The sequence below is a fragment of the Drosophila bipectinata genome, chromosome 3L (assembly GCF_030179905.1).
Source record: "Drosophila bipectinata strain 14024-0381.07 chromosome 3L, DbipHiC1v2, whole genome shotgun sequence".
Lineage (NCBI taxonomy): Eukaryota > Metazoa > Arthropoda > Insecta > Diptera > Drosophilidae > Drosophila > Drosophila bipectinata.
The window spans coordinates 18,337,369-18,354,454 of NC_091738.1; the positions used below are offsets into that span (position 1 = coordinate 18,337,369).

Genomic DNA, 17,086 nt, shown 5'->3' on the forward strand with positions numbered 1-17,086 from the left:
TTTCATTTTCAAGGGGAGTGGGTAATTGGTCAGGCAGGATGTGTGGGCGAAATCATAGCGTGAAATTGTACAAAATACGGCTTTATTTCAGGACATCACAATTCTAAGGAATTGGGCTTAAATACATTGTTGAATGGGGTTTAAAATATTTAAATATTTGATAAAGTATATAATTCTAAAGGATTTAGACTTACTTATTCAGGAACAAGGGCTGTCCATTGGTCCAGTCTTCCGAGAAAATGTGCAGAGATGTGGGCCTGGGTCCACTTTGGGCTGGGCATACGACCCTCATGGGTCTCAAAGGTCGTCCCGAGTAAACCATCAATCGATTCTTGGTGTGACACCGCATGGCATCTTCGGAGGTGGGATCCACCGGCAGATAGGCACCCCAAGTCTGGACGAAAAGCGATCTCTCGGCGGACTGAGCTTCGATATACCAGGCCAGACCCTCGCAGCTGGCATCCTGGGTCTTCAGAGGATATTTTAAATCATCCTCGCCACCTGCGCCCTTCAGCTTCAGCTGCTTCCTGCAATCCGGCTGCCGCTTAAACTCATACGAAGCTGAGAAAAATACATCTGCGAAATCCTCAGATATATTCAGTCTCGTGACTGTGAACGTAAGCTCCATAATCCGCGAATGGGAGACGAAGGTAAGCGGTGCATTGCTGTACAGGGCACTCGAATTGTCACAGAAGCAGCCCAGCTGGATTTTCACGTCCCTGAAGGGGACATCGAATAATCTGAGCTCTGTGATGCGACCCTCGGGGTCCAGTTGATTGCAGCGAGGTCTGCCCGTATGCAAGTCCGAGTCAGTGGTGCAGGCTGTACCATCGCCGAAGGACACGTTGTGCAGGACCAGCTTAACCCGTTCCGAAGGACCAGCCTCAAAGCGGTACAGGCAGGTGATATTCTTGGCTCCTCCACGTCCGTAAAGGAATACGTTTCTTGGCACCTGGATGTTGCCCTTTCTCTTGCGGAAGACCCGGGAACATAGTGGCGGCACAGGATCCTCGCCGCGTCGTCCGGCCCAGGTTTCTCCGCCCTGTTCCGTGTCCACAAACTCGTAATTCAGGGCAAACTGGGCCGGGAACAAGGCTGTGCCCGTATGCGTGTGGAACTCCAGTTTCTGGAATAAAAAATTTTAGTATTTGAGTGCTTGGTTACACTGGGAAACTTTTCATGCTCATATTTGACATTGATACCATCTTCTATGAGAAAGATTTCTGATATTTCTAGTCAATTTTTCTTTCAGTGTAGCAGTTGCACAATGCGCAAAGGCTTCAATTTGGCATCACAATATTTGCAGTTCATATTTGTTAACGCCGAGCGACGTCAAAAAGGCTAAGCAAGCTTATTGCGGTTGTCTGTTTGTCCGTGCATGCCACCACCCCCAAATCCGGCCCACTCGCTACCCAGTCACCACCCACTCCAGTCGCCCCTTCGTATTTGCCTTTGTGCGCTGTGGTGCTTTGGCGAATTTGAATTTGGCGCCCGCCCGTGGGACACGCCCCCAGGAATGCTCCTTCGTTATTTGTGCACGTCTGGCGATGCAGTCGAGTGTTTAATTTGATTAATTTTGTCAAGTTTAAAGCAAACACGGAGCGTTCTGCACTCTGCAAAAAAAAAGCAGCCCACCCCCTTGATAACTGCCAACGTTCAGTTGTATTTTGGCATTTTTGTGTTTGTTGTGAGAGCCCTTGGGCGTGGCAAATTGGGCACTCGGCACCCAGAGCCAAGCACTCAGGCACCCAGCCATTTGGCATTCGTTACTCGTCAAGTCGAAAAGCCGAATTTCCTTATATTTTCATTTATATTTTTTTAAGCCATGGCACACGGCGAACAAACAAAAACAGCGGGCACTGGCAAATTAGAAAAGTCCTTTGCTTGAGTCCTTATTTTCCTTTATTTCGTTGTGATAGCAAACGAAGCCTAAAGGTAGGCAACTGTTTTCGTTGGCAGAGCTACAAGAATTGCATACTTTCGGGCGGGCAACTAGCTGGAGTCTTTAATTACAGAGACTGCCAAATCGAAATCAAGGATCAAATAAAGTCAACTCACCAAATCCCTTCCGGTGCTGACGTAACTCTCCAGGGGACTGCAGGGCCTCTGCTTGTTTCCGCCCATAATGGCGCTGCTTCCGCTCACGCCACTCCCGATGGCCGTGTGATCGCAGAGCTTGGGCGTCTCGTAGTCGTAGATCTCCAGCATGAGGCGTCTCTTGCCCTTGGAGCTCATCAGGGCGATGGCACTGTTCCGGTCCGAGCTGACCACAGCGGCGGCGGATACTTCCTTCGAGGACTTTCCGCTCGAAATGAAATTAAGGCTGTCCTTGACGCCGCCCACCTGTTTACCCGCTCCCCCGGCTGATCCTCCACCCCCGGATCCTCCGCCCTGGTAGCCACTGTACTTGTTCTCCTGGTTAAAGACACTGGACTGAGTGGGCCCGTAGATGTAGGTGTCCACTGGATTCCAGGCATTGTCGATGTTGACTCTCAGATTTCGGTTCAGCTTCGGATTACTGGCACTATAGTAGTAGCTCCCGTAATTGCTCTGATTGAGAAGAGTGGGTTTGCCCCCGTCGGCCGATGAGGCCACGGGGGGAGGCGGGGGCGGTTGTCCGGTGGTTGAACTTGTCGATTTCATGGGCACATACGTACCATAGCTGTCCCACATCCGCAGGCGGGTTATCCAAGGCGGCAGATCACTCTAGAAACAAAGATGTGATATAACGATATAAAGAACACATGTTATTGTTTAATTCTCTTGTTGACATTATTTTTTCTAAGCACTCGGAAAAAATCTATGGTATCTTTTACAGAGTATTATAGTATATAACAAATACTTAAAATATTTCAAAAATAATATTAATATACTTTAGGAAGGTAAATTATTGTCCTAAAGTCCTAAAATCCTTAAGTTTTATTTCCAGTACATGGAAGACCCTGCCTTGTTTTAAGTTCCACGCGTTTTTCATGCTTTTCCTTTGACGGGTCTGTGTTTTCCTTTGTTAGTTTCCCCCTCACCACTCTTCTTTGTCATATGTCATATTCAAACAGTTGCAAGTGTGAGTTATTTGTCGTCTGTCACTGTACCCCGTACGACACCCCTGACCCAGCACTACCCACTATATGTTGTCACAGTCTTTGCATTCTTCAGAGTCTCCTTGTCGGCGATGCTGTTGTTGTTTGCAGGCATTAAATATTTTTCCTAGACGCCTCCTTGGCTGACAATGTTTATGTTTTCCCTTCGCATTCCGTTCCATTCCAGTTCCTAGGCCCTGATTATTGTTGACTGTGTTAATAATGGAAAAGACAGTTGCAAACAGCTGTGGCTTGACTGAAGTAACAGACTCCGGACGCGGACAAGCTGGCTGCCAGACTTCGAAAAGTGTCGGCCCAGAAACTAACTGACAGCCATTTAAGGCCCTTGGCCCTGTTCATTTCATTTCGGTGATTTCTCAGAACTTTGCGGAGGTTACTTTCATTTTAAAATGGAATTAAAGAGAGAAATCTTAAAGAAAATTATTAAATCAGGAGATAGTTCTTATCTTCTTTCAGCCAATTTTCGAGAATTGCATAAATATTTCATTTCATTCAAGACCTGAAAATTCCAAAGACTAAGCCGCACGAGTAAAGGACACTCAAGGTCCTTGACTCTCTGGGAAGGAGAAATGTTTGCTGCTTAGACTTCTCACCTGTCGTCTAATCAGATAAGTTGCCAACATCTTTTCACACACATTCCCAAGGTCGTTCTCTGTCTAGACGCATTCCAAAATAGCACGATGACATCTTAATTTATTTTTGGTAGACAGATTCATGAAAACGCTTATAAAATTTCTGTTCCAATTAATTTGGCAACCCCATGCCAGATGAATTGAGACTGAACTCTCGGCACACAACACCCACACAATTGCCTTTTCCGTTTTTGGGCCACTCCCACTTTTTCGCGCCGCCCCAAGGATGTTCCTCTCTCTGTCCGTGTCAATTGCAGTTGCCTCACCTACACTTTAAATTGCGAAAAATGAAAAGCTGCCAGAAGCACACAAATAAACAAAAAAAAACCGAAAAAATGGGAAATCGTGGAGTGGGGGGAGTGTCGAGTAAAATAAAGCAAGACAACTTTGCAGTAACACCTACAATCCATACACTGAAAAAGAAACCTTACAGGGTTTTCTTTTAAAACAAAGCCATAGAAAATAAATACAACAGGACCCTAACCAATCTTTGTGATTTATTCTGTTGTAATTTTTTTTTTTGGCATTTCAAGAGGTAGCAATTTTTCTCTGTGCTTTTCACCTACCGTCCACCACCCACCTCCCACTGAACAGTTTACCGCCCACTCAGCCCCTCTTTTTAGCGACAACAAACGGGAGTACAATAAAAAGTGACAGAACAAAAATATGTGAAAAATAAAACACAAAGCGGGCGACTCCGGTGGGCGGGACAACGAGAGTGGAAACGGCAAAAAACAGTTCATGAATTTTTTAACAGAAACAGCAACAAAAAAATAAGTGACAAAAACAACAACGTAGTGGGGCAGGTGGGGCAAACTGAAGTCATTGGGGGGGACGTGGGCGAAACATTATATATACTCGTCCATTTTTTTTCCACCGGTGTGGGGTTCAACAACAAGCTCACAAACAAGTGAATGGGACTTTTCTAAAAAAGAATAAACGTATAAAAAATAAAAACAAAAAAAAAAAACGAAACAAAAAGCGGGCCAAAACAAACTTTTTAAATTAAGAAGCAAAGTTAAAACTCCAACACAAAACAAAAATAAAAAACAAAAAAAAAAAAAATGGCAGGATGGGAATGATTGGAGTATGGCTGCAGTGAAATGTTGAAAATACTTGTAATGCGACGACATTTATGAGACCGCACAAAGCGCTGACACGTACCCCCGTATCATTCCACCTGCCATTTGTGTCCTGTGATCAAAAACCAAGTGGACAGGTGCAGGGGCAGAGTCAGAGTGGCACAAGGTAACAAACACCTGGATCAGGAGCCGGCAAAATCGACAAGAGTTTCATCTTACAGACGCAATTATTTTACAATTCCAGGACTGAGCTAGGCTGTACTAGGTTGGAGGATATTAAAGTGTGTATCACTAAATATTTTTTAAGTTCTATTTTAAAGTAAATATAAATTGTATTTTCCTTTTAATTTTCTATCATATTTCCACCCTTGGAAGGTTTCAATTTAATTTTCTATTTACTTTGGAATTTTCATTTCCTCAATGACTCGAGCTTAAGCATAAAGGAGAGCCCTCGCACATAAATCAGACCACGAGCACCTGTCGCTGGGCTTCCATCCAGTTCAAATGAACTTACGCCTGGCCTAGCCTAAATGACCATTCAGGTATCTCTGGGGATCTGGGCACCTGGGCACGGGGACTGGCTCTCCAGCCTCTCAGCCTTTGAGGCACCCACTGACCCGACATTACGCGCTATCGTAGTTCGTCCAGGTGAACTCAAAATTCTACCTTGACACAATTCACGGGCCGTTAGGCAGGCGACAACGAACATTTAAAATGCACACGCCACTATGATGAGAACACGGAGAGAAAAAAGGGGTATTTATTTAAAAATACGTGGAGGTATTTAAGTGACTTTAATGAGAAACACTACACAGATGTGTTATAATGAGATTTTAATTTTAAAGCCCAATTTTTCTCAGTTCCCTGGAGAAACCCCAGGTGGAAAAAGAGATGTGAGGACCTCATAATGGACCTTTGTTTTTGTTGGCAATGTCGCATTCCGACGCAGTTGCTTTTGCCAGCGGGCAGACTTCAGACTCAAAAATGTCTCGTTAGGAGTTGCGTAAGCTTTCACTTAATTATACATTTCATACGATGTATTTCTATAGCTGCATTTTTAATTGGCCAGCAGAGACAAAGTGTCGACCGACTGGCACTAATAGCAAAACATGTATAAAAGGATATGGCAGGGAGCTAGGGGAGACCGAAAGGAGACCGAAGACAATGGCCTTACGGAGGAGACGCCGCTGGCGAGACGCAATGCATTTAAGAGACAATGTGCCACGGCAAACTTGTAGCAGCTACCCCAGCCACCTACCCTGCCCACCCCCGGGTGAAAATTTCATGCATTTATGTAAACGGTTAACTATAACAGGCGTTGCAAACTTAAGCACTGATAAAAATAATTAAATATTTAAAAATCAAAAGATTATGATCTTTAATCCTTAAGTGATTCATACAGAATGTTATTTTAGCTGCTACGATCAAAGTTTAAAATAAATCATAACTGAAGAAATCCCTATAAAATCTATATCCATCAAATAATATTAATTATAGATTTCTTTTATCAAAAAATTGAATTTTTCCGAGTGTTCCCCAGAGAACAGCCGTTCCGCAAAACGCTTTATGATGCAAACACCGAAGCCCCGCCCGACTCACCCGTCCTAGCGTATTGTTGTCGTGTATCGCCTGCTGCAGTATCTGCAGATTGTAGCTGGTGAACGATAACCAAATCAGGTCACCAGGATATCCGTGAAAGTGGTACGTGCATGTCGTATTCGGCGGAAGCGTGTGACGCGGACTCACAATGCGCCCCATGCGGCCGCGGCGCGAGAAGAGTACATCATCTGAAAAGGATAAAAAAGGACGAGAGTGAGTGAGACGGTAGTCTGGGATTATAATATTCATATACGTTTATATATAGATATATGTATGTACATATATATTTATATGTACAATGTTGTACGCAATCGCTCGGCTTCTCGACGTTTTTTAATATGTCCTAAGAACGTTGTGTGACAAGCGGCTTACAAGTGATTTAGGTTAATTTACACAATGTGGCTGGCTCAGGGACTAGCAGTTTTATTACAAAAATATCAAAAAATTTAATAACTGATAAAGATAGCTCCCGACTCTATCCAAGTTACAGAAATGCCGAGGTTTCCAAACTCCCTTGGCATTTCCATTTCCCTTCAGATGCCTGGAATTCAGCTAAAGGCAACTTTGTAACGCACTCGTGGCGTATACACAATGTTAAAGCTTCTAATATTGCAATTCCGTCACTTGGCTTTAATTAAAGTTGCCAAAAGGCAACAAAGATGCGGCGAAACGAACCGGGCTAACAATGCAGAGCAAACCGAAGCCCGGAGTTCCTCCAGAGCTGTTGCAACTCAGTCGGGACAACTTTGGCAACTTTTGATTCAAGTGACAAATTAAAAAAGGCAACAAAAGCAAAACAACGCCACAAAAAACAGTCGAAAGCAGAGAAGCGAAGCGAATCGAAAGCAAAGGCAAAAAGCAAAGGCAACATCTACTCGGCGTTTCAATTGGCAAAAGTCGCCACGTTTTGCAGCAATGCGGCAGCAGGAATCCTGGCTAAAAGGAACGAGGGGGTGAGGACGCTATAGGACGCAGGTGGGGGTGGTGAAGTGCCAGTCGATATAAAGGAAACAATCGTCAACGGTATCGATGATAACACCTGCGTCGATTCTAGCCGCTGCGACAGCTTTTCCAACTTGCCTACTCGCCGGAGTGGCGGGGAAGCGTCTGACTTTTGATGTGAGCCGTGCCGCATCGAGTGGCAGACAGCTGGGAAAAGTTGGTGCAGCTGCCACAGGCAAAAGTTGTCGCCCGAACGAGCTTGATTTTCTTTTTTTTTGGGGAGCCCCCGGCTGAAGAATGAAGTCGGTTTGAGCTCTAACCTTACTTCTTCGTCTAACACTTCAATCCACTGAAAGCAAAGGATAAAATGGTATTCTTCTGGGAGTGTATATAGCAATGAAATTTTTTTCCGTGTAATGTTAGCGTATTGTGTCCTTTCCATCGCGATATACTGTGTGTGTGTGTAAGTGTGCCAGCTAAGTAATACGTTTTTATGAGATTTTTATTGTCACATTTCGCTGGTTGTGGCATATAAAAGTAAAGTGGCCTTTAAACATGAGCATAGCTTCGGCTTCTGTTCTTGCTCCTTCGAGGAAGCTGAATGGGAGTTTAAAAAAGTGTTGCCTACATTCGAGGGCGCGTGTGAGAAATTCTACGAATAATAAATACATTGCTACTGAAACCTCAAATCCATTGTTTATTCCATTTTGTGCCATTTGGAAATATACAAATCAAATTTAACTCGCATTTCGAATGCATGAGAGAGTGTACGATTCGGTGGGCCCTTTTGTGGATCAACCAAAGTGAACATTCATTAAATTTGCAGTCAAAACTGTCAACAGAAATCTCAATAACATTTTTCAACTCGCTGGGGAATTGTGATTTCACATGGCAACTAAAATGCTCAAAATAATCGCCAGCCCTCCGCAGTGAGGAGATGTACCTTATGTACAAATGCTACATATGGATGGCTACATATGTATGGATATGAGAGTATATGAAAGTACGGCAATGCATATGGCACATGAAATGTAATCATTGGACATTCCTGCCATGGCATGTGAATTAGTTAACAGATGGCCGAGAGCACTTTTGGCTAGGGATGTAAACGTGTTGGGGCTTTTATGGAATATATTAAGGTAATATACATTTTTATCTTAGAAAGAAGAAGTTTTTTAATGAAACGTTCATATTATAAAAGTTTGGATATTTCTAAGAAATCTTACATTAAACCTGTTCTAGTAGCTCCACTGTAATTCACGAACTCATCTCTAATTGTGATTGGTGCTCAGCTGGATTTAGCAGGCACGAGTCGGTGGTAATAAATTTAGCTTCGACACATTTGCGCTGACTGCGGGGGCCATACAACAATGGGAGTATACCTCCATATATACCTCCTCCCACCCACATACGAGGCTCGTATACCTACAGGGCTGGAATAAATTCAAGGCATTGCGATTCGAAAGCCAAGCTCTGTGTGGGTGCGTAATAGTAGCAATAATAATAATATGCTTATCAGCCGGCCATAAAGTGTGACTATCGAGTGGCAGTCAGGTGCTTTTCCATATAATTTTTCGGATGGGAAACTCTCGGCCAGGTAGTACGATAGTAGCTGAAACCGCAAGGGCTGGCAATAAAATTGTTATTTTTGCGATTTATTATTAGAGTGCATTTGGGCCGTTGGCGTTTTGGCGAATGATGGCCATGGAATGTTGGCTTTTGCGAATTTTTTTCCTCCCATTTTATTTGTGGTATGGGCGTGGCAGTCGAAGCCGAAAACCACAAAATGTAGTCGCAACACATTTGGGGCATTAAATTATGGGGTGTTACTTTTATTGATTGCCCGAGAGGCGGGAATAGTTGGACTCGAATCCGGTTACGGATTCTGTTTCGAAATCGGCATTGGAATTGGAATTGGAGGAAAAAAGGGAGAATCCTGGCTAACTACTGCTGATTGAGTAGAATTTCTATTACCATTTCCATTCATCCCCTCGGAATGTTGATTGTTTATTGGATTGCCGCTGATGAAGCTGTTGTTGTTTTTCAATTTTCGGGTAAAGCCCTCCCCATCCCATGTAAATTAAATAGACCACTATACCCTCCGGCTATTATGCACATCAATTTGGGGCGCGAGGGAGCCACCGGTCTGGGCCTGTTTATTTTTGTTTTATGCTGCATTACATTTAACACATTCAAACAATTAGCCAGAGCCAGGTCCGCTTTCCAGCTGTTCAGCTGTTGCCATTTAAAATGCAAGAGGGCTCGAGAGTGAATATATGTATATATGTGTATATCACTTAATGGATTGTCACACATATTTGATGGATGCTGATTCGGTTCGGTTTTTGTTGAGTTCCCGGTAAATCGCCATAAGCCTAATGGTCATTCAACATTAAATGGATAAATACGCTAGGGGCTTTTGGGATGATTTTCATTCATTTTTTGGCTGCACATTGGTATTTCTTTTGTAATTATTTTAATTTAAAAAAAATGTCCCTGATATTATTTTTACTATTTAATTGTTTTTATTTAACGATACATACATATATGATAACTATTAGAATTTCCCAATAATATTTGTCTTGCATTAATTCATTTAACTTATAAATAATCTAATTTAAGGTGTTAAAATCAGAAATCACAAATGCAAAGCCAGAAAGCAAAATATGATTGGACCAGCAAAGCCAAGCAAATTAAACCTAATAAATAATACAAGAATAACAAACAAACACATTAATTTTTTGTACCATCCCTCGACCCTATTTTAGCCACATTTTTCGACCATATGTAAGTGTATGTATCGCATCGAGGAAGTTAATTATGTTTTGGCGCAGAGAGCCCCAAAACCAAAAATTACAAAATTTGCAGCTCGGGGCCACCGAAAGTAGCTTAATAAATATATTCAGAGGCATGCCCCGTGTGTCCCCAAATGCAAAATTCCGTATTTTGTGTGTTTGCTCTAATAATTAATTTCCATGGAAAATTAAGTTGCCAAAGCTTTCAGCCAATTAATTGTGTGGAGAAGTGGAGCTGGCTCGATAATATTGAACGATGAAAATATGTATGGCCAACTGTTGCCACATATATTTCATTCAAAGCACTTTAAAATAAACCAACAACGCATCCCTGTTAAACGGAATAAATTTTAAAATAAACAAGTTTCCGTATTTTCAATATTTGACTTAAAATCAAATCCCGCAAATAATAAAAATGAAAAATATCTCGTACAGTTAATATTTTAGAAAGTCAGGCAAGAGCAACAACGATTTTCATTGACAAATTCTCGTTCAAATATTGATATTCAAATATTACATAAAAGCGCATACACCCACGCAGACCCACACACACTCACAGATGGCACAAATACATCCGTAGAAACACACATTTGAATGCAAATAAAATGTTGCCGTTATGTGCAAATATGCTAATTTGCTATTTGCCTCGTCTCCCGCCATTTGTGCTGTTGTTTTCCATTGCTCCCATCGTACCATCCGCTGATTGCAAACAAAATTGCAACTCAATAAGCAAACTAAACAGCAAATATTCGCCAGCTTCCCAGTTCAATTTCCATATCCTTGGCGCCTCACATCCTTGTAAGCCAGAAGTCAAAAGTCGTTGAAATCGAACTGACATGGGAGTTACTTTGTGCGAAAATGTATTACAAAATCTATTATAATAATTTATATTTTTACATATTTTATAACTAATATTATGCCTTTTCATTTAACTTTCTTTAACAAAAATCACTTAAAACATAACTTTCCTTTGTCTTCGGCCGCCGCTCCACGCTTCATTGTTGGCTTTCTCTTTCTTTGTTTTCGTCTGTTGACTTTGGGAAATTAAAAAGGAAAATTTTCACAAATGTTTGGCAAGAAAAATGAAAAAGAAGGCAACAAAATTGAAAGGTTTTGTTTAAAGTTTGCCCAAAAACTTTACAAAACTTTAGGTGTAATAACAGCTGAGAGCGAAGCGGCATTGTACGAGTTATTTGGGAAAGGAGCAGGAAGTAGAGCTGGGTGGAAGCTGGGTGGTTTTCCCTCAACTATGCCATAAGGAGTAATCCGTAAATCAATGAAACGAAAAATGCCAAAACAACAATCGTGGAAAGCAAACTGTAGATGATGAATTTGGGTCATGAAAAATACAATTTAATTTGGAGGCTTGAGATATTAGTTAAAATATAAAGTTAAAGCTTTTATCTGGTATTTTATCCACCCAGTAACGGGTCCAACTCGAGGTCATAAAGCAGAACTGCTTCCCAGTTTGTAAAGCAATAAATTTCCAACATCTGTGATCTCCAAGACCTGTCCGAACATCAATTTCCCTTTCCCCATCATCGGTGTTTGTGTATTCCGACTGTGCCTGCTTAGTTGGCATAAATGATTCGAGGCAAATCTTACAGCGATTTCATATTCGGTAATTTATTGCCCCTGTCCTGGTCCTGGTCCTGATTGGCGTCACTGGATGTGAGAATATAAGTTTCCATGGCGACGGGCATGTGGAAGCTTTTTTTGCCGGCTTGTGTGAACGGCTATTGCATGCGGAATGTTTGGCTGAAGTTGATTAGCACTAATTAGGGAAGCTAGACTGAATAGTGGGGTTCGGAGTCGGATATTGATTGGGTCAGATAACGCTTGACTGACGGAAAAATCCTTTTCGGGATATAATTGGATGCTAGCCTCGGCAACTATGACAATCATTTTCGGCCCATCAAAATGGCATAGAGCTATCCATAGAGTTGGTGGGTTGGTAACGCAATTGAAATTAGTATGCTTTAAGGGAACTTTACAAGAGCTGTCAGCGGAAAATACAAGCAAACAAAATTTAATTAAAATCGACACACCACAAAACCCAGAGGGTTTTCTTCATCGTTCGTTTGCTCGTTCGGGGGCTCTGGTTGGGTGAAAAGTTACACATTTAATTAAACGTAATTGAAAAAGTTATGGCCAAATCAAACCGAATTAAATATGCAACAGATTTTGTTACGTAATCAACGAAATGAGTGAAACCAATGTAGAACTTCACTACATATACCCATCCTGCCACAGAAGCAACAAAAGCCAATGGCATCTGCGTCTGTAGTTTATTAATCATACGCCACGTTGGCCGAGCGCATTATTTGCATTGAATATTCTACGGAAATTCTATAGAAAATCAAACTGACACACATACACAAGCAAATAACACCCATATCCTGATGATTATAAATAAAACTGAATTGACCTTTGTTGCTCATAATAAATTGTCCTTGTTTCCCCGTGGTTCTTATGCTAAAATTTTCAAATATTCAAAATACAAATGCATATTGAATTTTTGCATTTTGTGCTGTGCTGGTTCACATGCTTAATGATGTTGTTGTTTGTATTGCGAAAAAAAATCGAGAGAGGTTAGGACGGCGAGGCAAATAAAACCGCACACAGCCAACAAATGAAAGCAAAATGAAACGATAAATATTTGGTTTTCGTTTAAACTTTAATTAAAATCATGTTGCACCCCCCATAATAATTTATTTGTAGCGCGCCATGTTCCTGCCTCTTCCGCAAAAATGTTAGCATTGTGGGCGGTTCAATGGGGTGTGATTGCGATTGTGTGGGTATTCGGCTCTGTATGGGTGTGTCGATAACAAAACAATTATACCGCTTTGTTTGCACGAATTGTTGGCCGCCTCCTTCCGCTTTTCCCACCCCACGCCAACAAATTTCGCCTCCTTGTATGCTCCTTGGCCATTATAAATAAATGTTTCCAACGACTGCCGGTTTCTACTAATTGAACACGCCGCAAAATGTTACCCAAACAGAAGGCATTTGCAGATATTTTCTATTTTGGTCACCATTTTCACTAAAAGCTTATATTTTTAATTAATTTTCTTTGTGGAAGGGGTTGATTTTATTGAAGTTTTTAAGGCTCATCTAAAAGCTTATTTTTATTAAATTTTATGCTATTTTATAAGGCCTTAAATATATTTTTTTTATAACTTTTATCTGACAACAAGTCAAAGTTCTTACTTCCATTAATTAAAATCCTAAAGTTTGGAGCACAAACGGATTATAACTATGATGAATATAGCTAACGGGGTGGTCGTTGAAAATGCCATCCTCCCACTTAATTTGGCCTAATGATGGCAGACACATCTGCTCGATTTCCCAGCCAACGCATTAAGCCAAATCCGAAGTGAGAAAGCCAGGCGAAAGGCATTTCACAAAAGTTAAACGGTCAAAAATTAAGCACCAACCGAAACAACAACAAACCATTTATATATGGTGTATATATTTGGGTGTATATATGTATATAAGCTGGCAAGTTAATGAGCGCAAAAAAAAATAAATAAAAGCAAAGCAACATCAGTAAGGCATAGAAAAACTGTTATGTAAACCATAAGGGAAGAAAATGGCCAAAAAAGCTAGGAATGAGTTGATTTCCAAGAACGAGGCAAAAATTGCTTGCTCAACCAAAAAACTAATTTCGAATGAGAATTCCTCTCAATTTTCTTCATATTTTTTGCTCGTTTTTTTTTATTATTTTTTTTTTATCCAACAAAGTGTGTGGGAAATATAATGAATGGCCAACGTTTTGGACTTGCCCGGCCGGCAAAATAAAATCTACTCAAAAGTTATTAAGTGCAAATTAATGAACATTAGCGGCTGCCATGGCGTTGCCTACTTTTGGCCACCGCTGCGGCTGCTGCACTAAATTGATTGAGCCAAGAACGGAGATGGGGCTGGAGATGGAGATGGGTGAGTTGGAGCTACCAAAGCGGCCCAGAAGGGCAGTCTGAAATTTCATTTAATAATTTTTCAATTAAATGCAGCTGACTGCTGACCAGGGAGCCCGAGATTCCTTCCAGCCACTGAAAGTTAAGCCACAAGGAGAGCTTAGGAGAAGGCTTTGAACGAGGGAGAAGTCAGGAGGTTCCACGGAAAAATCATCTTAGAAAAGAGTACAGTTTCAAGGGGAAAGGAAAAACTAATTAATGGAAAGTGAGGAGTTGGAAGTTATTCGAGAAAATAATTTCATCTAATCGAGGACTGAATTTAAAAGTTTTCTAAAGAAGAAACTGAAAGAAATTTATTTTATTTTCAATAATATTTTCTGTAGTAGAGTTTTTCAACTATAAAATCAAGTAAACATGGCTGTTCTTTTTTTAGTACCTCCCATGGAAAAATATTCCCCATGGAAACCCACTTTCCTGGCCTCCAATCTCCGTTGAAATAATCTGCCGCCCAAGCAATTACTCATACTTTCCTCCTGGGCGGCCAAAAAAAAAAGGCATTGGGCCAGCGCTAGTCTTGGATTTCCATGGGGGCTTCGTCTGGCCTTGAATTTAATTAAAATCTCATTTGGGCTGCTTAGATTAGAGCCAAAGGCTAATAGGGGCTATATAGTGGCGGCCACGCCCATTAAATTACACAGCACAGTACCTCGGCAACTACTCCGATTACACGGTCGAAATTGGCTTACGACATCTGACTGACTGGCAATTAAACAGGAAATGGAGTGAGTGCTCTTCACTCAGGCCCGACACTCATCGGAAGGCAATATAAATAATAATTTGAAGTGAAGTGCAAAGAATAAAGTGCAATTTAATGGAGAAACCGATAAAAACAGAAACAGGAGCCACTCCGAAAGTCGAAGGAAAAAGTGGAAACGCAAATTGCTGACCTAGTTGGTAGTGTCCAGCTCTGGAAAGTTTACCTCTGCGGCACCTGGGACTCGCATTAATTGCCAATAATTATGGTTATTGATACTCTGTGGGGGACTCGTCGCTGTTTGCTTACCCGGATTCGATGCATTGATGTGGAACTCGCACAGGTTCTTGGTGCCCTGGGCAAAGTCAAATGAGTCGGAGTCGGTGAAGAGTATATCCACGTCCAGTTCAAAGCCTCGATTCGGGATTCCCTGCTGCAGAGGCGCCGAAAAGGGACTGGAATGAAAGGCCACCAGCATTTCTGGGCCACTGAAAGTAAAAACAATGATTAAAAAATCAATTACTTTTATATTATGAAATCTGTAGTGTATTAGTATAATATCCTGTTTATTTCTGATAAGAATAAAAGCTCTTTATAACTACAGCTTTAACTCAATATGGCAAAATTTGTTTCTATTAAATTCTAAGAAACTTTTCAATAAGTGGCTTGACTCCTCCCCATACACCCACTTGAAACTTTTTGGGAAGAAATCTGAAAACTTTTGGCCAATATCGCTCATACGCCCCATAGGCAGCTGGCTGTATCTTTTGGTTGTTGGCGCTGCTGATGATGTTTGTCCATAACCAGGCCACTGGCACTCCAATTAGAGGCGTGAAAAAACTTCGGCTCACATAAATTTAATTTGCACAATTCGGCAAACAAGAAAAGTCGTAAACTTTTTGCCCACGAAAGAGGCAACAAACCGACAACCCAACAACCCAGCAACCAAACAGCAACCCAACAACCTAACAACGCAGCAAACCCCACGAAATGGCAAAAACAACAAGTACGCAGTGGGCGTTTTGCCAAAAAAATATTTCGACGGACCACGCCCTAAAGTATGACGCAGTGGTACTCTGCTTTGTTTTGGGCTATTTAAAGTGTCCGCTCCGTCTGGTTGTTTGCATTTTTGCTGCCAAATTAACTTTTTTCGCCATTGTCTAGCTGCTCCCTGGATGGGTGGGGGGTGGAAAGTGGAAAAAGTTTTAGGCAAATTTTTTGGCATAACAAAGTAACTGAGTCGAGTTGGGCCAAAAATTTGGCCGTTTGTCTTTTGATTTTTTCTGGCCAAAAAAATTATGAAATGTCAGTTGCTCGTGGGTGTTGCACCAAAGCTGCTGCCACCAGATCCACACCCCTTTCCGGTATTTCTCTGTATTTGTAGACGGCGCGACGCCAGATTTTATGGTAAATGGAAATGGTGGAGTTTCCAGTCATGGCAATGACATCAAGTGTTCATAAAACTCTTAACTCTTAACAGATATCCAGAAAATTTAGAAAACTTAAAGTATTTTACAAGAACTATTGCTTCAGATGCTTTAAAAAAAGCATCGATCCCTGCTATCCTTCATATTTTCCATCTCGTTAGCATGCCGCATTCATGACCATATAAATTATGTTCAAAGTTTTCAATTTAAACATCAAATTGAATTTTTATTGCTCAAGCAAGAGGTGCGCACACACGGCGTATGCGTAATATGGCTGGGGTATAAAATAAAACAGCAACTGGAAGCTCTGGAGCCACACCCGCACTCCCTGCGAGACACCCACCTAAGCCAGGACTTTGAACACTTAAAAAGAAACGCAAACGCAAAGGCAAGCGCTCACGCAGACGATGTCAAAAGCCATCAAACATGGCCAACGAAATGGCTTTTTAATACATGTAAGTGTGGCCAAGTGTGAGAGGCAAAGCTCCTTATTATTTAAGCGAAACGTGTCCACGGGATGGGGCATTGGATTAGGACGGGACAGGACCCAGTATCCGCCAGGAGTTGTGGAGCAGCTGCAATGGTTTTGTCATTGCAATAAACTGCAAATGAAAAGTAAATTAATTTTTAATAAAGCGACACAACCGGTGGGTGGAACTCACGCTTTGCCCTGGAGGGCTGTTGGTTTCTTGGGAATGTCCTTTGGGCATGCAGTTAACAAATTATTTACCTTATTATATTGGTGGACATTTAAGCTCTTGTAAAAGCTTAAGTATTTTTATGAGGTTTTTATAAATAAGTTGACCATTAATTTTTATAAAATCTTAAAGGTAAAAA

The 17,086-nt window shown here is 41.5% G+C and overlaps 1 protein-coding gene and 1 long non-coding RNA gene across 9 annotated transcripts in view; one reads left to right on the forward strand and one right to left on the reverse strand.

Annotated features, from left to right (window-relative positions):
* The window catches only part of LOC108132724 (uncharacterized), a 63,095-nt gene that overhangs the window by 5,961 nt on the left and 40,048 nt on the right, over positions 1-17,086 (reverse strand). The window contains exons 10-13 of the mRNA XM_017252245.3: positions 15,132-15,310; positions 6,415-6,602; positions 2,059-2,706; positions 195-1,126 (exon numbers count right to left, since the gene is read on the reverse strand). Coding sequence (XP_017107734.2) covers positions 195-1,126; positions 2,059-2,706; positions 6,415-6,602; positions 15,132-15,310 — 1,947 coding nt within the window. The remainder of the gene's footprint in view (positions 1-194; positions 1,127-2,058; positions 2,707-6,414; positions 6,603-15,131; positions 15,311-17,086) is intronic.
* The window catches only part of LOC138926246 (uncharacterized), a 73,505-nt gene continuing 62,905 nt past the window's right edge, over positions 6,487-17,086 (forward strand). For all 8 annotated transcript variants that reach the window (XR_011442686.1, XR_011442690.1, XR_011442692.1 and 5 more), the window contains exon 1: positions 6,487-6,627. This is a non-coding gene — a long non-coding RNA (uncharacterized lncRNA). The remainder of the gene's footprint in view (positions 6,628-17,086) is intronic.